The sequence below is a fragment of the Chionomys nivalis genome, chromosome X (genome assembly GCF_950005125.1).
Source record: "Chionomys nivalis chromosome X, mChiNiv1.1, whole genome shotgun sequence".
Lineage (NCBI taxonomy): Eukaryota > Metazoa > Chordata > Mammalia > Rodentia > Cricetidae > Chionomys > Chionomys nivalis.
This window is the reverse complement of record NC_080112.1, coordinates 34,040,574-34,062,503: the sequence shown is the minus strand read 5'-3', so window position 1 is coordinate 34,062,503 and position 21,930 is coordinate 34,040,574. Positions and strand designations below refer to the sequence as shown.

The window sequence follows — 21,930 nt, the reverse complement described above, 5'->3', positions numbered from 1 at the left end:
AAGCACTGAGGTAGCTAGTGCAGCAGAGGAGGGCAGGTTCCTCTTCAAGGCAATACAGCCTCCACTAAGCCTTCTACCTCTGTGGAGGGTGGAAATAAAGCAGTACGGCATTGGCATTATTCCCTGTGGCGAGGGGGTGGCTGGCTTCTGCACTTTTTGAGCTATTCATCATTCTTGGGAAGGGGAGCATGAACATCAGTCAGATTATCCCATTAGACTCGCTTCTAAGAACTCCCACCTCGCAAGGCCTCAAGAGGCATGTTTGGGGCCAATATTATTTAGAGAGGAACCAGAGAGATTGCCTTCCCTCCCCCTTCCTCCACAAACATGTCTCTTAGTTTGTGTAGGGAAGGAATTGGTGGCTTGCCGGAGCATCAAAGGGAAAGAAGAATTTATGGCGGCTTTAGGAAAACACTTTAGCACTGTGAGCTGGCACTTGAAAGTAAGGAGGCTGACTTTTTAACAAGCATAGAAACACTTAAAAGCCAGAATTAGCCTTGCCCTTTAGGGCAGTCACCCTGGAAGGCTGTGCACTGATTCCAACAATGTTGCCATAGAAAGTTCTTCTTTGGAATTGGCTTCAAAGCCCTTTCAAATGAGTTTCTTCCTGAGTGGCAAATCTTCATCCTTTGACTGTAGGATCAGAGTTTTAGCAAAAGCCAAATGTCCTTTGGTGAGGAGTGAAGTAGAAAGCTCAGGTGGAGAATCTGGACCATGTTTTGGATAGAAAGCCTGGTGTGTGACTGTAAAATGAAATCTATTTTCTATAAGGTTCAGAGGCTTTTCCAAAATACTTTCAAAAGATGTTTGAGTGTTGGCAAGTGGTTTCATTAGTTATCAGGCAAAGATGCCTCCATGATGAGTGTATAGAATCAATAATTTTCAGGGGTAACATTTTGGTTCTGACTGACCAGCTTGGCCTTACTCCCCTGACATTCAAGCCTTTTTCCATTTTGGAATTGTTTGTTGCCTGTCTCCTTCTCCAACCTGCTCTGCTTTTAATGATGAAAGGGGCCTCATCTCTGGATTTTCTCTTACATTCTTATACAACAAGCATGATAAATATTGAATGGAAGTATATACTATATTAACAAATGATGGGATGAAAAAAATCTCACCACATCAGTGGTCCAAGGAAGAAGCTATGTGCAGAAGTTAGGAGCAGGGAAAAACACTAAGAGACTAATGCCAAGTGAAGAGGATCCCAACTGGGAGTGTTTCTTTTTTTTCTCCCAGGACTGTTACTCCTAAGTTTGCTACTGAGATAAGCCTGCTTTAGGGGTTCTACATCTGTCCTTAATCTCTTTAAATTTTTATTTGTATAAAACTGTTACATGCTTACAAAGTAACACAACCATTAATGTTTTTTTTTTTTAAAAAAAAAAAAACAGCACTCTCTGACTGCATTGGCAGCCAAGTTCAACCCTTCAAAATGCTTCTGAAATTAATAGAGTAGCATTCATAAACCATTGTATTTCGATTTATTGAATTTGTCAATAGCACCTACTAACTTACTTTTTTGATGATGACTGAGAAGTTAGCATAATTGTCATTCTTTTACTATTTTTATTCCTGGATGTTCTGAGGATCTTCTCTTTACCCCTGGTGTACTGGAAGTTTATGGTAGGTCTTAGTATATGTATTTTTATTACGTATACTATCTTTTGAGGTCTTCTAGCTTTGAGACACTTTCCTTTGTTACTGATAAATTTTCTACTAATACTTTCCTCCATTCCTGCTATGAAGCTTTTAAGTCTATCAAATTTGGACATTTTGGATCCTCAGTTTTTATATTTTGTGATTTTTTTTATTAAATCATTTCTTTCATTTTGTATTCCAACCTTTCTATAGGGTTGTCTTATTACTATCATTTTTAATTCCAAGAACATGTTTTTAAGTCACATGTTCCTTTGTTGTAGTCTTTTGTTTTCTTTTCAGAAAGGGAATATATTTGCTCATTTCACATCTTGATATCTGCTTTCTGAACAGTTTTTGTTTCTCTGTTTCTTTTCTTTTCTCTTGTCATCCTTTGACTTCTGTCCTTAATGTTGGATGTTTGGTGGGGACAGGGAATATCTTGTTGGCAATGAGCTTCATTGCACAAATTAATTCCTGTAGCTTCATCTTCAGTAGGGAACACCTAGAAATTAGAATCTGGACATTTCTTCAGAACCATTCCAAGTATTGAGAGAACCATCTTGTTTTCTGCTATAGTAGAAAGGATGGATTTGGAGAGGGAAGGAGTGTTTAAATGTGGTCATTGATGTTCTAGAAGTAGGGAAGGGATAGGAAAGGAACTGATAATTTTTAAATTCAGGGTGTAATGTTCTCCATAATGCTCTACTTCCCTAGGACTGGTACTTCTTTAGTATCTTTAGTTTCTCTGGAGCTAAATCTTTGTCCCTTAGTGAGTACCTAAAGAAAGATACTCAGAGCTTTAACCACTTGTGCCTTCAACTAATCCTTGGTTTCAGTATCACACCTTATTTCTGCTTGATTGATATATAGAGTGTTTATTCCCTGAGCCACTTGAGATTTGTGGGTCACTGAATATCTGGGCTCCCCTCCATGGTCACAAAGTGCTCAGCTTCCATTCCTCAGCTCTGCTAAGTCTGATATTAATCCAGGATCTGCTTTTCATCTTGCCCCACATTTCAAAATCCCCTTTTTGTTATCTTCTCCCCCAGTCCCCAGCTGTCTTTGTCATTGTTGTATATATTCCATTTGTATTCCTGTCTTTATTTCCTTATAGATAAAAGGGGCCACTTAGTATAAAAGGGGGAGAAGAAAAATGTGTTGATCCATCCTTATTCATTGACTACTTCCTAGGAACAAAATATTCTTTCCAGTAGTTTCAACCCGTCATCTCTTTAAATTGAAAGGTTATTTGTTCTTTCCTCCCTAAACCCTTTGGGATATTCCCACATACACCAAAGTCATCTGAGAAACAACTAGAAAGGAAATCTTGGAGTATTTTACTATATTAGCTAACTCTGTCTTTAAGCCTGACTTTGGGACTTGGGAAAGATGAAGCTTTTCATTTCTTTACAGTTTTTTTCATACATATCTGAGATGTGTACACTTTTATTTATTAACATTTTCATCCTTCTTATCATTTGATCAGAGATACTTTTCATAATTTTCCTTCTAAATAGGTAAATAATTAGATGTATTGAATTTTACATACAAGGTTGGCAGGGAAGGAGGGGTGAAGTTAGGAGACAACCAGGAAGCATGAGCAAATATCAAAATTAGTTATGATAAAATCTAATAGGTCTTTCCATAGTAACTTCTAGAAATTTTTCTGACTGCCAGTGTAAATCCAGGGTAAATACAAATCCAGGCAAAGAACTTTAGCTAAGATGTGCTTTGGAAAGATCTTCCTAAGGAAGCAGTTACTTGAACAGAAAGTACAACTGCCTTGCATTTCTGGGAGCCATCTTGGCATGATCAGGGAAGCAGAAGGCCACAGACCTGAAATACCAGACAGAGAGAGTTTTAAGGTGACATTTGTGATCAGAGATGTCAGCAGGAGTCAAATTAAGTTGGTTCTTGTATACCCGGCTAAGGATCTTAGATTGCATTCTGAGTCCAATGGGAATCCACTGGAGGATTCCAAGCAAGGAGGTAAGAGAATGGCTCTGTATTTTCTAATGAGCTCCCCAATGGAGGAGGGTCAACTACTGAAACCTAAGAGCAGCAGGAGGAAGAGACTCAGGATGGGAAACTGTTGCTATAGTCCCTGTGAGTGGTGAAGGTGGTTTAGATTAGAGAGTAGTGAACAAAATGGAGGGGTTAGGTAGATCTGTGATATGCTGAGGTAGTTTTAACTCACAGGACTGCTCAGTAGATTGTGTGTAAAGAGTGAAGTTAGAAGTTACCCTAGAGCTATTTAGTAAGGATATTGACTGGTTCTCAAATTAGTGAACTACTATGACTCCAAACTCTAGTATTGAATAAGTGCCCTCTGGAATTCATGTTGTAGAAATTTCTTGGCAATTATATTCTCTCTAATAACAAATAGAAACAATTATTCTTCGGTGATTTCATTCAGTTTTCCTCCAGTCTTGTGCTTTTAAAATATCATCTATATAGCAAATGACCTCCATATCTTCAATTTTAAAAGGGGCCTCCTCCTCTATCTTCAGACCCATTGCCTCTGTTTCTCATGTCTCATTAAAAAGTAGTGTATCTAGTCTGAGACATGACTCAGCAGTTAAGAGTACTTGCTGATCTTCTAGAGGACCTGAGTTGGTTTACCAGTATTCATGTTGTTAGGGAGCTCACAACTGCTTTTATCTCTAGTTCCAGAGAATATGATGCACTCTTTGGGCCTCCATGGGTATACATACATGTATTACACCCTCACACAAGCAGACACATATAAATGTGTACATAAATAAATGTAGTTTTAAAAATAATCTTCTGTAAAAGTGGCATATTTGCCTCCCTCCTGAAGCCCAGTCTAGCCAGTTGCTCAATTAGAAGGCTTCAAATAATTTTCAAACTGACCTCCCTGTTCACAGAGGTTTCTGTCCTGCCCAGTCCCACAGTCATTCAGTTCCAAAGAAATACACAGTGGTCTACATTAATCATAAACTGGGTGGCCTATTTGCTCAGGCTTGTTATTAACTTTTACATCCTTCATTAACCCATAATTCTTGTCTGTGTCAGCTATGTGGCTTGGTACCTTTTATCAGTGAGGCATTCTCATCTTGCTTCCACTGCTTCTGGGTTACAACTGCAGACTGAGTCTTTCCTCTTCCCAGAATTCTCCTGTTCTCATGGCCCTGCCGCTACTTCCTGCCTGGTCACCCCACCTATACTTCCTGCCTGGCCACTGGCCTACTAGCATTTAATTAAAGCAATACAACTGACAAGTCTTTACAGGGTACAAGATCATTTTCCCACAGCACCTCCCCACTACCATTGTGCATGTGTGTATTTGGTATTTGTGTGTATACTCCAAATATACATATTGTGTGTATGTGTGTGTGGTCTTTCAGGAAGCCTACATTCAAAGTGCATTCAGAACTGACAATTCCTCACTGTTACTACCTTTGTCTCAACCACCATCATTCCTATCTGAACTACTTGAAAAGGATCACAAACTACTTCTGCCACTTCAATGATGCTCCAGTATTTAACCCATATCAGTTACATTGTTAGAATAAGCTTTAAATATATGTTAGAACCTGTTTTAGTCTTGTTAGGTTGCTATAAGAATATGCCATAGATTAAAACTACTTTTTACAATTCTGGTGGTTGAGAAATTAAAAAAATAAAAATAAAAGGAAACTGCCAACACATTGAATATCTAGTTGACGGCCCTTATTTGTTTTTTGAATGGCTCCTTTTTGCTGTGCTCACACCTGGCAGGAACAAGGAAGTTCTTTGGGGTCTCTTCCCTTCTATCATATTTTCTTATTTATTTTCTGGTAGTTTGAGATAAGGTTCTACTATGTAGTTCAAGATGACCTCAAACTCCAAACTTTATCACTGTTATTTACCTTCCAAGTACTGAAATTACAGACATGCTACTGTGACATGCTGTAATGAACTTATTTCAGGAAGGCTTTGCTCTATGGTCTATTTTCATCTCTCTTCCTAATATCATCACCTTGGTGCTTAAGTTTCAGTGTATGAATTTGAAATGAACCTGTTCATTCAGAATGTTGCAGGTTCTATAAGTAAATTTTCTGTAGAATATAATCCAATAGCTCCTAAATTCCCTTAGAATGAAAGTCAAAGATTGTGGATGAACTCCTTCTCTGACATCAGGTCTCACTCAGAATATTAAGAAATGTTTTCTTTAAGACTCTCTGCTAATGGAATGCTTCTCATCAAACATCTTTAGTTGAGTTTTAGTTGTTCCCCAGAAACATATACAAATAAAAGGCATAATGGTCCCACAATCGACTATAAATATTCTCATAAACAAAGGATGGCTTTTAAAAGAGTTGAAATGATGAGTGAGCCAAAATTAAAAGGATAAACAGTGGTAGGGGGCAACATGTTGGACTTGTGTCCCAGAATTCTTGGCCAAAGGAAATGTACACAAAAGAATTACAGAATTCCATTTCCTGTGTTCTGATGATTCTGTTTATTCCACTCTGTTTAGATGGATGAAACCTATATTACTTCAGCTTGTAACATTTTGGGTGCTGTGAATTTTTATGAATTTGTAAATACTAGCTATTGTTTTCTTAACAATATCTTTTTAACCAATTGTACATATATATTTTAAGAGTAGAATCCTGGAGCAGGGTGATTGGAATGATACCTTTTCGATGACTTTATCATTTCCCTAAATATTGGTATAAAGAGATAAATAAATAATTTGCCTGAAAATTTGTTAGCATGTGGCCCAATTCAGGAAAATGGCTTAAGGTATTACATCAAGAAGTAGTTAGACCAGGTGGTGGTGGTGCACGCCTTGAATCCCAGCATTTGGGGTGCAGAGGCAGGTGGATCTCTGTGAGTTCAAGGCCAGCGTGGTCTGCAGAACAAGTTTCAGGACAACCAGGGCAGTTAGACAGAGAAATCATGTATCAAAAAAAAAAGTAGTTAGTTACTATTTGGGTCATTACAACAATTATGTTGAAATTATCATATCTTAATGATCCAAATTCTGTTATGTAAAGTTGAGAATGAATTTAAACCAATATCCATAATTTAAGATTCAATAGATTTTTTCTAACTTTTATGGTATAGGATAATCATTTGTTATTCTTTGTTCCAAGTAAAAATTGACTTGTTTTTTATTATAAATTTGAATAAGTTCAGTTGATACAGATTAGTCATAATAAGGTCAAATAATCATTTGACTTTCTAGAGAAAGTTTTCTTATTATATAAGTGTATTGTTGCCATTTTCTATTGTTTTATATAAATATAAACCTAAAGCCAAATCAGGACTGTACATATGGGACTAGAGAGATGGCTAAGTGATTAGAAGTATGCATGTAGCATTCTTGCTACTGAGTTTGGTTTCCTTCACACACACATCAAGCAGGTCACAGCTGCCTGTGACTTCAGCTCTATGGGAGCTGACACCCTCTTTTGAGTTTTATGGATATGGCACTCAAATACACATACCCATACACAGACTTACACACACACACACACATACATAATTATAAATAATAAAAACAAAATAAAATTTTTTTAAAAAATTTGTACATACGGTTTTATAACCTTCTTTACACTCTATGTCAAGAACATATTTCTGTCACTTCTAATATGGATCTAAATAACCTCTTTTGTTAGCCACTTAATAAGTGACAATGATACCTTTTACTTTTCTTAAAAATATACTAGTAGATAAAAATCAATCCAGGCTTATCTTAATGATGTGGGATTCTCCTCTGTATGCTGTGAATATGTTTTATTACCATTGGTTATTAAAGAAGCTGCTTTGATCTGTGGCAGGGCAGAGTAGAGCTAGACAGGAAATCTAAACCACATGCAGGGAGAAAGAAAGCAGAGTTAGGCAGACGCCATGTAGCTAGCTGCCAAAGGAGACAGACAGAGGAACCTTACTGGTAGGCATCAGCCTCATGGTGATACACAGATTAATAGAAATGGTTTAATTTAAGATATAAGAGCTAGCTAGGAATACGCCTAAGCTGTTGGCCAAACAGTGTTGTAATTAATATAGCTTTTGTGTGATTATTCGGATCTGGGTGGCCAGGAAACAAATGAGCAGTCTTCAATTACATCTTAAACATTTAAATGACATGTAATTTAGGAACTACAAGGGCACCTTATTTTATTGATATGTATCAAACACTAAAATACAAAGACCTTCAAATATTCTGAAATAAATTTTGGTAGCTACATCAAATACTTATTGAACGTCTACCAACCCCCTGGAAAATTAGATAGGTGAGATTTCCTGCTTTCAAAGAATTTCTATTCTGAGAGGGTCCAAAGTAGAACTAGTAAGAAATGATGATAGCATCGGCTTTTGAAGCATACAGGATAATAAGTTTTAAGGTACAATGTAAGCTGGAATTGTGGTTCTGAATTCTTTAAATGTAGTCAAATTATATGCTTCCAGGTTTGAAGACAAAGAACAACAAATCGATTACGGGATATTTTTCTCTGTCCTGAACTGGAGAATGAATCCAACACCTGAAATACAATCCCCACCGTACCTTAAAGAGGTAAATTTTATGCTTGCTTTAGAAACCAGTTTTGTATACCTCCCTTATATTTTTAAAATCTTGTGTCTTTAATTTCCAGTGGAATGTAGCAACATCATTGTTTTTGGAAAAAGTATAATCTAGGAATATCTGTTGAAGGCTAACTCACTTTCCATGCTGAGCAAACATCTGCTCTAGAAGAACAGGACATTTCTTTTACAGTTGAATAGTATTTAGCCTCAGTTGTATCCAGTTATATAGAAAACGGGATAATAGGTTATAGTTAAAAATGGATATAAACACCCCTATCAAGGGATTCTGGTAATACCATCATAATCCATAGTAGCAAATCTCAGATGGTATCTATGTCAAGAACCCTCAGTATAGTGTATGGAGATTCAGATTTTATGGTGGAGCCATTTTGAAAAGAAAAATTCAATAGAAAAGTGCGTGGTTTGGAAAAACAAAGTTCACATGATCAGATGGGGCCTCAGCATTGTGGAATCATCTGAACTCTCTAAGATCTCTTCAGCTATCTTTAAGGAGTGGGTGGGTGGATGGTAGTTTGTATTTTAACATGCTCCAGAAATTTATCTTCTTAGGAAAGTTCCTTGATAAAGCAAATGTCAGTGGTTGATAATTCCAGAAAAGAAGTATTTATTCCGTCTCTGCTGACCAATTCATTCTGGCCTGAGCTTGCCTAGTGCCTCTGGCAGTAGGCCTCTCAAGCACACAGCTTCTCTGAAGTGTCAGTGGAAACCTTAGACCTTCCAGTTGGTTGAAGGACAGTATTGGCCATCATAGTCCACAGAGGTGGGGTTGAAATCTGGCTCCTTCACTTATCTGATTGATATCAGGTAAATTAAGTTCAAAACCTCATTCACTCATAGCCCATAACCTTCAGATAAATAAGGCTAAGGATCCTCTCTCAGCATGCCCTCTGCTTTGTGCATTCAAAGATAACAACCCCCCTGAAGAAGCCCATTTCTAATGTGGAATCAATGCCTCCATGATTTGGGGTCTGACTTAATACAGCCTGCACAGGATAATGTGAAATGAAAATAGTTTCTTCTCAATCAGGATGAGGAAGAAGGTCTCATTTGACATATAAGCTATAAAAAAGTTAGTAAGGGAGGAAAGTAACATGATATTGTGGCACAGCAAAGACATTACTAACAGAGCTCTGGGACCTGAGGCAACCTGGCACTGGAGACTGCTGTGGATGGAGTGAAGGCCTATAGGGAAGAGTGGAGAAGGATGAGGTTGGAGATGCCTGCAAGAGTGGGTGAGGCTTTCACTATTCAGATTAGGCTGACCTCAGAACTCATAGCCAGCCTCTGCCTCCTGAGTGCTAGGATTAAAGACATACACTACCATGCCTGGCAAATCAGTGTTCTTCTAATACTTGTGGTAAAATTTAACTAGTGAAACACAGAGTTAATATTTGTTCTCATTATGTTAAAAATACCTAGTAAACACTTGCTAATTGTCTAACACCAAACAATAGCCTAGTAGAAAATGATATTTTGGGGATATGTTATGATATAAAACACTGAGCGACATCTACTTGAATCATGCAAACCCATCACTAGAGTTCACAAAGAACACATTTTTTTTTTTTAAAAAAAAAAAAACCTTCATTTTGCCTGTAATGCATTTTCAAGGAAAGAGTCCTTGCTTGGAACCCACAGCTCAGATAAGATGGCAGCTCAGGCAAAGGGAAATAGTTGTAGAACACTGACTATAAGAAGACACAAATGAATAGGAATATTAGTGAATCTAACTTCATACACGATTTTTTCTCGTGTTTTCAGGATGCTCTTGATTAGCTCAAGAAGTATTTAGAAAATCCTCTTTTCAAAACGAACTTCCATTTGATTTGCTAAAATTTAATTCTTTTATGGTTTTTCACCTAATGTGATTATTTCTAAGGCTGTGTAGCACTTATTAGAAGACATATAATAAAAAAAAAATAAAAGAAGGAAGGAAGAAAAAGGGGAGAAAGGAAAAAGTTTATCCTATGTGTGGTTTTGGATTTCTACATATTTCCAGATATGTCCCATAGAAATACTCTTTTCTGAAAAGGAAAAGGAAAAGAAACAAATCCTTTTCTAAGTAACTACAGGGGAATAACATGGTGAAACACTAACATGAGTCTATCAGCCTTACATTTGGGAAAAATAAAAATAACCCCATTGTAGTGAAGCATGGAGTTTAATAGGCTCCCAATCCTTTTCCCTCATGCATCTGGTGGCCAGTGCTACAGTAGAAATTTTTAAGCTAGAAGAAGAGATAATGCAATTAAATTTCCTTTTAAAAATGTCAAAACAAATACAGCCAGGGTCTATTAGTTCACATATAACGTTGCTATTTTTACTGGGCAGCTGCTATTTACTGGATTTTCATCTATTGCCATTTTCACCTCTTATTTCAGGATGCTTGGTATATGTACACACACACACACACACACACACACACACACACAGAATAGCAGCTATAGTCTTCCCCATTGGTGAATAAGTAATTTACTGCTAACTTCTTTGACATCGTAAGTGCTCTAGTGACAGCCAGCTTGGAATATGTTATAGTAGAAAATGCTCTGTGGCACATACTATTGAATGTTCCAGATTACATTAGTTTCACTGTGAGATTTGAACGTTGTCTCTCATTTCAGCTGTAAATCACCTTGGGAACTGGACTCGTCCACCATTTTGCTGGTAGTTGCTTTGTTCCAAGATGTGTCAGAGACTCTCACATGTTCTTAACTCTGATAAATGTAAAACTGCTTTTTGCATTTAGAAGCAGTGGTAGAGACGAGGATTTGATTGTTAAGTAGTTGGGGGGAGGAAATTAAATCCCCGGAAGGGATTAGAAAGAGTGACAAAGGAAGAGAGGGAGTTACTAAAGAGTGTGTTATTAACCCAGTTACATATGCAGATGGCCATGGCTTAATGCTGCTGGGAAACGCTAGGATCAAACAGGAACATATACCTCAGAATTAATTAGCCTGTGCAAGGAAGCTATGGTATTACTCCGTTAGTTTCCTTTAGACAGTTGTTACTCATGGGCTACTCTTGAACGTAGAGGAAAGGAATAATTCCCTAGCACTTGTGTGTGCCACAGGGTCAGCCAAAGTAAGCCTCAGAGGCCAACAAGAAGCTCTGGTCAATGGAATAGAGATGCTGGCATTTGGAAATCAGGCTGCTGTGAGCCAGACTGGAAAGGGTAAATAGGCTAGGGAGGGGCAGTGGCAGAGCCTGTCACACATACTTAGGATTCCAAAAATGTACTGTCAGGGACCTGTCTTACAGAGACACAAGCAGACATGTCCTGTCCTCATCTGGAATGGGAGGCATCACTGTTTGTGGATGAGCTGTCTTTTTGTCATAGGATTGCCACTTGTATAATAAAGTTGTTCCCCTGTTCAGTTCACTTGCATGGGCTGGGAATGTAGCTCCAGGGTAGAGCACTTGCCTAAGGTGTACAAGGCCGGTGTTCCATCCTCTGCAAGAAATAAACTACATCAAAAGCTTACTGCTGTGAACACCATGTGCTCTGTAGTGTGTACTGAGTAATTTAGTAGGAATAAAAAGTCAATAGTTTAACTCAACACCCACATTTTTATAAACCTATGATGTTTGGAATGCTTGCAATTTTATCGGAAAGAACAATAAGAGAACAATAGGTCAGTGCTAGTTTGGGGTTTTCTTAGATACCCCCAAAGTTTCTTAAAAAGAAAACAAAAGGACCAGCTATGTGTCTGAGTATAGACAAAATTATAAAGGAGGTACCTGTCCTTCTGTTGCATCGACACCCCCAATCCCACTGCCTGGGTGTTTAAAAATCTTCCTGCGTCCAAGTCTCTTTTTCAATCCCAAATGTGGTCCCTTAGTCTATTTTCAGCTAATACCTGAGAAAATCCCCCTATAATTGGTGGATGGCAGTGGATGAATCCGAGTCCATTAGGCACTGCATGTGTCTCTGTGGTATTTATCAGGAGCCACTACAGCTAGCAACCTAGGGACTGGGAATAAAGGAGAAAAAGAAATGATGGTGGCAAATGGTATTGAATGGAAACAAAGAGCACAGCATGCCAGGAAAAGTCAAAAAGCTCTGCAGGAGTCCTAGGGTTCAAAGTGGTCAAGATGGAAAGAAATGAACTGCTGTTATCTTTTTCCTCAAATTACCCTTCTTTTTAATTCTGGCTATTTTGCTTGACAGCCTGTTGCTAATAAATTTGGTTCTCATATCTAAAGTTTTGAGTTATTATTCAAGTATAAATTCTTACCATTTTATCTTTTATTGGTAGTATTTAAATCATAATTTCATGCTAAAAACAATATAAACAACAGCCACTTTTTGTGCCTAATAAAAATGAGGGAGGGGGCTAGAGAGATGACTTAGTGGTTAAAAGCACTGGCTGCTCTTCTAGATGACCAGGGTTCAATTGCCCGCAATTCCCTTGTGGCAGTTCACAACTGTCTGTAACTCCAGTTCCAGGGGATCTGACACCCTCACATAGACACACATGCAAACAAAACACCCATGAATATAGAATACAGATAAATAAATTTTTAAAAAATGAGGGAAGATCATTAATACTGACCTGTTTCATGAGTGTTCCTGTAGTAAGTCCATCATAATTATGTGAGTGGCATACTATGTTTTATTTCTTTTTGTATTAAATTTTTATTGAAAAATATCCCATGAGGGAATAATGATTTTGAATATGTATGATTTTTTGAACCATTTCTCTGTGCTCAGATTAAATGCTAAAATACTGCCTAAAAACAGGCATTGGTTTGAATTTTCTGAAACTTTTGAGGATGTATTGAATATTGGAGTTGAATGACATACTGAACTCAGCTTTCATTGATTAAAATACCATGTTTACTATATCCAGATTGACTTCCTAATTTTTTTTTTTTTTTTTTTTTTTTTTTTTGGTTTTTCGAGACAGGGTTTCTCTGTGGCTTTGGAGCCTGTCCTGGAACTAGCTCTGTAGACCAGGCTGGTCTCGCACTCACAGAGATTCACCTGCCTCTGCCTCCCGAGTGCTGGGATTAAAGGCGTGCGCCACCATCGCCCGGCATGGCATGTCACTAAGAACCATGTCATGTGAACTGTACAGAAGATCCTTTGGAATCAGTGTTACCATCATCTCTTTGAAGCGCCGTTTACTACTAGTTGGTGGTTTGGTCTCTACCTCATAGGTGACAATTTTTAGACAAAAGTATCCTTCAGGAGCCACATTATTAGGGCCTGGAGAGATATCTCAGCAGTTAAATGCATGGACTGTTCCACCAGAAGACCTGAGTTGATTGACAGCACCCATGGCAGTCAGCTGACACCTCTCTAGAACTACAGCTCTAGGTGATCCGATGCCCTCTGGCCTCCTAAGGCACCTGCACTCACATTCACCTAGCCTCACCCCCATACTTAGTTAAAATGAAGTTGTTTTGTGTTTTAAGAACTATATTATTTTCCACTTAGCTTTTCTTAGTGAAAATGGCAGGACCAAATGTCATTATGTAGGATGAGAACCAGCTGCTTGTGAATAGGCTCACACTATTGCATGGTTTTGGAAGGTAGCACGGTACATAAATATACTTGTAGAGCTTCATTGCTGGGGAGACAGTTCAGGAGTTCAGGCTCCTCCCCTGCTGACTGGTGATTTGGTTGCAAAGGGTTACTTAATCCTATGCCTCAGTTTCCTTTTCTGTGAACATGTATCACAGTAACATGTTTTCTTAGGGATTTTTCTCTGACAATTGGGTAATGTAATGCATTTAAAATACTTAATAGTTATATCATATAGTAAATATCTAATATATTTCTTGTTACTTCTGTAACACTAGGCATTTATAAGACACAACCCTGTAAAAATCTGCAAGCAGTTCACGTACATAACTCATCTTTCAGATTCAGATTTGTGTCCTAGTTAAAGATGCAAGCACTTGGTGTTCTGATTTTATGTTAGTGTTATTGGTTGGTATAGCTTGATAGATCATCCACGTTCCAGTGATGCTGAAAATTTTGCGCTGTTCTGAACTCTAGCTCTTGCTACATGGAACTATTTTTTGCAGGATTTACTAGGATCTTTCTTTTTGGTGCGCATTTTAATTAGGTCTTTGAGAATTTTGTACAGTGTATTTTCATCGTGTTCACCCTTTCCTCAACTCCTCCCAGATCTACCTCACTTCCCTATCCAACTGTGTGTCTTCCTTTTTAAATCATCAAATCAAATTTATATTGCCCATATACTCTTAGATGTGTGGCCTTGCCTGGAGCAGTCCACCTACCAGGAGCCACACCCGTGAGGAAAACAGATTCTCTTGCTGCCAGTAGCTATCAGTAGTCAGTAGCTCCTCAGCCAGGAGTAAGACTTGATGCCCACCATCCCTCTCCACGCTGGGAGTCTGTCTGGCTTGAGCTTGCAGGTCTTGGGCATGCTGTCACAACTACTGTGCATTCACATGTACAGCTGCCCCACTGTGTCCAAAAAACACCATTTTCTTGTAGTCATCCACTGCCTCTAATTCTTATTGGCTTTCCATCCCCTCTTCTTCAATGATCTCTGAGCAATAAGAGAGGCGGGTATGCTATGGATGTCCTATTTCCGGCGGAGCATAGACTCTACCTTGGTATCCCATGAGCATACAAAATAAAGCTCAAGTTTGTTCTATTTTTTCTCTCTCTGATCCATATTTCTTCACTTAAGTAAAAACTCCCTTCTATCCTGCTTTATTTATTTTGCTTATTGACATTACATGGGGTTGCCTATTATTAATCCCCAAATGATATCTATCCAGAATGTTGGAATATGACCTGATTTGGAAATAGGGTGCTTGCATTAGTTAAAATGACGCAATAGTAGGTCAGGGTAGACTCCAAACCTAGTGATTGCAATCCTTATGAGATGTTTATGTGAAGACACAGAGACACACAAAGAACACAAAGCAAAGGCAGAGGATGGAACGACAGTGGCATTTCTTGAAGCTGAAGCAGTCTGATGATTTCATGAGCCAGTGCTGCTGACAGTTTGATTATGGACTCTTGGATTCCTAAACTGGGTGCGAATCCATTCCTCTTGCTTAATGCCTCCTGGGCTGTGATAGTTTGAGACTGTCAGATATTAAATTTAGAATTCTTAAAGCTGCTCTGCCTGCATGTGTTTGTTAGGGCTGACCTAACAAAGTATACAAAGAACCACAAACTTGGTGGTTCCACACAGTAGAATATATAATCCCATAATCATGGAGGTTAACAGTATAAAACAATGTGCCAGCAAGGCTTTGGGCCCTCGGATGCCTTTGCCAGACTCCTTCTACTGGTCCTCCCAGCTCCTGGCTGTTTGCCATCCATTTTCAGTGTTTCTTGGTTTACAATTATGTAACACTAGTCTTTGCTTTTGTCATAACATGCCATCCTCTCCAACAGGTCAGTTTTCCCGTGACCATCCTTATATAAGGATGCCAGTGATACTGGATTTGGGGCTAACCCTATGCCAATATGACTTCATCATCTTTGGCTTATCTATTTACATCTGTAGTCACTTTCTGAGGTGAAGAGGGTTAAAAATGTCAGTGTTTTTTTCTGGGGGCATATAGTTCAACCCTAACATTGCTCTCTTTATTTTCCTACCATTTTAAATTTCAAGTCTTGCACTTTTAGGTGTTCTGCTCAGAATCTTTCTGAGATGGCTCCTGATCTGCGGCCCAGCTTCAGCCCCCCCTGATTCTGCCATAGTCATCTCTCCCCAGGACTTCTGTTGTCGCCATAGAACTGCTTTGCATATTTAACACTTCATTTTCCCAACATGCAACAAGTTATCTAACCAATTTCCAACCACAATACTATTGTTCTGGCCAGCACTGACCAGTGGCTTCCTCTCAAGTATGAAACAGTACAGAAGGCTTAAAGTTTGACCCCAGATTCTCTTTCCAACCGCCTTTTGCCACTTTGTACTGTGCCGTAGGCCAAACTGAACTACTCACTTTTTCTTGCAAAGAGGTTTTGATGTCTCTGGGCTTTTGCTTATACTTTTGACCATGGATAGAACACCCTTTGCTGCTTCAAACCCTGCTGAACTGCTGTTGTCATCCTCAGCTGTATCTGTACTGAGTCAGTATACTTCCAGAACACCATCACATAAAACCACCTAGCTGTTCCTGTGATCCTTTGTGATTCAGATATTAATGGAATGCTAATGAAGGTTTAGAACCTTTTCTATAGCCATGAATGTAAGTTAGTATTTATCTAGCATGCTCAAGGCTCAAAGGTAAAACCCAGCATTGAAAAAAAAAAAGGAAAAGTAAAATGAAGAAATAGAGCATTAGATATAAAACAACCTTGTGATAGGACCAGTTGTGGACTTTCTTCCTGGCTGGAACTAACATTAATTGATCAGTATAGCTTATACAAAAAGTTAGTGTGTGTGTATATAAATGTGTACATATATATATGTGTGTGTGTCTGTGTGTGTGTATGTATGCATGCATGTATGTATGTATATGTGTGTGTGTATGTACACAGACAAACTTAGTATCACTTAAGAATGAGCGATGTTCTGAGAGGTATGTTATTAGTGATTACATTGTTGTAAATACCTAGAGTAGGCCTTATATGAACTGTGATGTTGCAATATAGCACATACTAGATCATATGGTACATTTATATTTGAATACATATGGTATAGTCTGTTGTTCTAGGGCCACAATGAATACAACAACACAAGAACAAACATAAGAGAAAGTCATGTATAAACAAGATGTATAAACACAGGTTTATGGGGCTGCTGCTGGCCTGAAAATCTGAGTTCAGTCCTTGGAACCCACATACTGGAAGGAGAAAAACAATTTTCCCAAGTTGTATTCTGACCTCCACAAGTTTTCCAGGCCATGGATGTATGTGTGCATGTGTATGCACACACACACACACTCACAAATAAATTCAAATGTTTTAAAAGCAAATTATAATTGTGTAGAACTTTTATCTGACTAGCAGAGGGGTTGATTTGCTTACTATACACATATGAATTGTTATGCCTAGATCCACAAAGTTCCCTAAAAATAAACAAGGAGACCAAGTCCCAAATGTAAAAGCAAAGAGCCTTTATTTGATACAAGTTTGCAAACTTGGTCTCTCCATATGTCCAAGGTATGGGAATAACTGAAGAGCCCAAAGCTCAGTTGGAGTTGGGTTTTTGTAGTAACAAAGGTAGGGGTGAGGAGTTTCTAAGGTTCTGGACCTCTGATTGGCTGGCATTTGTCTAGGGGTGTCCTGGTGAGTGTGTGCTGGCAGGTGATTTTATCTACAAGGGTTGGAATGTTAGGCATTTCCTTTGGATGGTCTGTTCTTGGGTGGTGCTCAGGTAATCTCAGTTTGTGGTACTTACTATAACCAGGTATTGCTTCAGGGTAAACTACTGAGACTCAGACCTCGATTAAAGCTATCATGGCTGAGTCTTACACTAGCAGGTGACAATGGTTGAAAATAAAGAACTGTCTTTGGGTGGTCTGGTTCTATTTAGCTTATCATGGCTGGCTCCTACATGAGCTATGTCTTGTGCTACAATAGCACTAGGCCATAAGAATGAACCAGCTCCATCATCATCCTCTGGGGTGTGGCTGGTGTTTGTTTTGTTTTCTTGGGGTTTTTTGAGGAGAGTGGGGGTTTTAGAAGGTTTTTGTTGTTGCCATTTATATTTCACTATTGATATAGATAGTGCAGGCTAGCCTGAAACTCACTCTGTAGCACTAACTGACCTCAAACTCACAATCTATCTGCCTAAGCCTCCTAGGCACCGAGGTTAGAAGAATATAGGCCAATCCTGTCTGCCGGCATAGTTTTACAGGACCACTGCCATTTATGCCATACAGTATTGATACAAAGTACGTTTGTAGCACCCGACTGTATGTAAGATACCTTATGCGTACCTTGAGCAACCTACTACTCTTAATGGTTTATTGAAGGAACAGTAACCAAGCAGGTGCTAGAAATACCATCTTGGTTGTAAAATGTGAGGTCTCAATACTGTTTCAGAGAACCTGCCACTGCATTAGTACTGCCTAGATCCCAGAATTAGTGTTTCAACAGACAAGTTGATTTTTCTTATCTGTGGGTCCTGATCTTCTCCATCTTTGTCATTCTTGAACTTGCCTATCTATTTTTCATGCAGAAACCATAGCCGTTCATGTGGCCATGTTCCTTTCAGAGGGACAGGAAAATACTCCTTTTCCTATTCCTTCTTTCTATTCTCCCTTTTCTTCCCTTCCTTGTACCTGGAGGTTTCTCATCTTGTCCAGTTCCACAGCTGCTTTTAAAATAACCACGTGGAGGCTTAATATTAATTGCAAACTGTTTGGCCTATTAGCTCAGGCGTATTATTAACAAACTCTTATAATTTATAATTAACCCATTTGTACTAGTCTTTATTTTACCGTGAGGCTCAGAGTTTGTTACTTCACATATTGTTTCCCCTGCAGCTGCTGCTATCTCCCAGACTCCAGCTTCCTTCTTCCTCTATCTCAGCTTAGATTTCTTGCCTGGCTCTATTATGCCTGACTACTTGCCAAATCAGTCTCTTTATTAACCAATGGTAATAAAACTTATTCACAACATATAGAGAGACATCCATATCACTTCCTTTCTCCTTCACTCATTCATCCTTTCTTCTTTGTCTTTCTCCATGGAAGGGGCTACAGTTATATGGTAAAGATTGGGAACATATAATTCTAGTACAGGAAGTAAACAAATAATTAAGGATAAGAATATGCTCTTCCTCAAAGTCCTTCTGATACCTAAGTAGAATGTACAAACCTCTACTCTTTTTATTTTAAATGAATATTGTGTGTGTGTGTGTGTCTGTGTGTTAGGCTAAGTATTTTGCCGTATGTATGCAGGAACCCATGAAGGTCAGAAAGTGTTGGGTCCCCTAGAACTAGAATTACAGGCAGTTGTGAGTTACCATGTATGTGTGCTGAGAACCAAACATGGGTCCGCAAGGGCCAGCCCCCAAACAATATCACTAAAAGTTTATTAAAAGATTAAAAGGCAATCAAAACAAAGCAATGTCCCTTGAAATTTCAAAACTGAACTTTGAAACATGGCTCTAATTATGTCCTTCTTTGTTTTCTTTCCAGAAATGTGAAGACATTTGGACGGGAATGCCATCACCTATTCCTGTAAAATTCATTCGGTACTTAGACTTTTTGGAGGACGTGTATGGCTTACAGGACAACTGACCGTGAAAGCTTCAATCAACTCTTTGATTTACTGCTCTCATTCTGCCATGTTTATTTTACTAGACATAATTTCATTAAAAACAAAAAGGAAGCAAGGTTTATTTTAAATGGAAATCCAGGAACTACATTTAATCTTCTGTCACTGTAGTTCTTCAGAACAACCTGCTATATTGCTGCCATATCAGCACTATTAAAAATACCATTGAAAACAATGTTGACCATTTTTATTGTATGTATTATTTATGAATACCAAAGAATCTTATAATAATTTCCATCTAATATAATTTGATTCATCGCAGTGTGAAAAGAAAATGATTTTTGACAGCTATGCATGACAATATAAAATCAAATTATATCAGAGCAATAAGTTGTGATTCTGTTAAGCATTTTTGAAATCCTTTTGACACATGTTTATTACTTACATAATTAACTTTTGTAGCAACACACCTCATCAAAAATAATTCTTAAACCTCTCTAGAGTGAGTGTTTATTTTCTGAAGTTAGTGAAGTTATGGGAAAAAAACCTCTCTGCACACACACACACACACACACACACACACACACAGAGAAATTGAAACATATGCTGTGTTTATATTTTTAGTGCCATTCTATATCTAAAATCAACTTATTACCTTAGAAATATATGCATGTGTATATAATTAGAGCATGACCAAAAATGTATTATGCCTAAATATGCCTAAAATATTTAGAGATGTGATTGTGGACGGTTTCAAGGGTTTGTTTTAGTCTGGTTCACGTACTACTAGCCTCTCAACCTCCAGGCCAAAGGTTTAACTAGTTTAAAATTACACTGGATCTCTCCTGCATTTCTCTGCTTTGATTTTTTTCCTCACACAGAAGAAATCTTATCATATAGTGTGTATCTGATTACAACCTATCACCAGGGAGCTTCAGTGTCCAGAATTCTTCTCTAGGCCATGCCAGACTCCCAGTGCTGGGTACTGGATAACGTAAATCTGCTTCTTTCAGAGGCAGTGGGAGTCTGTCAAAATGGGACTGTGCTAGTCAGGGGTCATCCTGGGAAGAAGAGGATCAAGGACATTTCAAGGGTCCCCTCTTATCTCTGTATTCCTTCATTCTGCATTTCTAGCATCCCCTTGTCCCAAAATGAGTTGGCTTCTACTTATGTGGTCCAGTTTACTTGACAACAATGGCTCTTTCTTTTTGTTTTAATCAAAAATGGTCAGTAAACTACTTCTCTCCAGAAACCTAGGACGTTTCATGTGCACCAGTAGAACTGACCCCATAGAGCTTTGCATTGAACTAGTCTTCACAAGAGATACTAGAACAGTGGGCTCATAAAACTCTAATTTTTATGGCTTGATTTTTGTCCTTATTTTTAAAAAAGACAACCAATAATGCCAAGCTATTTTGTCACTTTAAGATTTTTCTACTTCCCAGAGAGCAAGCTTTTAGAAGGTGTGATACTTGCCTAGAAGTTTTCAAGCTGACACATCTGTCACCTACCTATTCAACCCTTCACTCAATTGTCTTTCTCTCGAGTTTAACTGTATAGATAATTTAGCCCTTGTACGAGCTTGTAATGTAATTCACTTAAGAAGCAAGAAGAAAAAGGAAGCAAACCAATGATAATGTTCCTGAGTTCATGGGGGTGATGACTATTCATTCTGTTTCATGGATCTGTGTCCCTGCCCTGGAGGTTCCTGGTTCAAGCTCACAATTAACAATAAAATGGCCATTATACAATTCATGCCGATAAACATGATACATTGCAGCCATACAGACACTTTAAATAATTATTTGTTTTATAACTAAGCCATATACTGAAGGAGATTTATAATTTAGAGATAATATCCCCATTAGTAAAGTTTATGACCCTATAAACAGCTCCCACTAGTTAATAAATGCCAAAGCCATAAAAACAAAGACTATTAATGTAATAAAATTTCTGTGCCTCCCTCTCTTGCTGGTGGTCTTAAGACACTAAAGGGAAATGCTATCTTAGGAAAAACATTTATTCTCATTATGTAAATATCAATGAATAGTTTTACACTCGAGTTGGAAATTTCCCAGCTCTCCTTGGTCCCAGGTGGTCCCAAAATGCTGATGTGTTCTGCTTAAGTTTCAAGCAGTAGATAACCAATTTCAGCACAAATAAACTCTGTGACTCAAACCTTTAGGGCAGATGGAGTTTCCACCTCTCCTCTTTCCTTCTGGAAAAGAAAAACTCTAGCTAGTGTCTTTGTTCCAAGGTAATACTTTTAAAGTTTCTCAACCTTTGTATAGACCTTTTTCTAACTCCTAACATTTTCTTCCCTGTGGAGGAAGGCAAGTGTTACGTGTGGATGTCGGGGTGAGTTGAAGGTTAATGTAGGCAAACCTTTTGTCCTATGAACTAATTGTTTATTCGTATTCTTGGAGTCTTGGGAATGAGTGATAAAGTCATTTGGAAGCCCAAAGCAAGTCATGTCTCTTTGCACAAATCATTAAAAGCCTTTGAAGTTCACAGTAATGTCTTGCTGAATCACTGTGTGAAGTATGGTTATTGTCAGAAGA

The 21,930-nt window shown here is 38.3% G+C and overlaps 1 protein-coding gene across 1 annotated transcript in view; it reads left to right on the top strand.

Annotated features, from left to right (window-relative positions):
- Efhc2 (EF-hand domain containing 2) overlaps positions 1 to 20,357 on the top strand; it is a 144,611-nt gene extending 124,254 nt beyond the window's left edge. The window contains exons 14-15 of the mRNA XM_057759411.1: positions 8,062 to 8,167; positions 19,291 to 20,357. Of these exons, the coding sequence (XP_057615394.1) occupies positions 8,062 to 8,167; positions 19,291 to 19,392 (208 nt within the window). The 3' untranslated portion in view covers positions 19,393 to 20,357. The remainder of the gene's footprint in view (positions 1 to 8,061; positions 8,168 to 19,290) is intronic.
- The last annotated feature ends 1,573 nt before the right edge of the window (positions 20,358 to 21,930 follow it).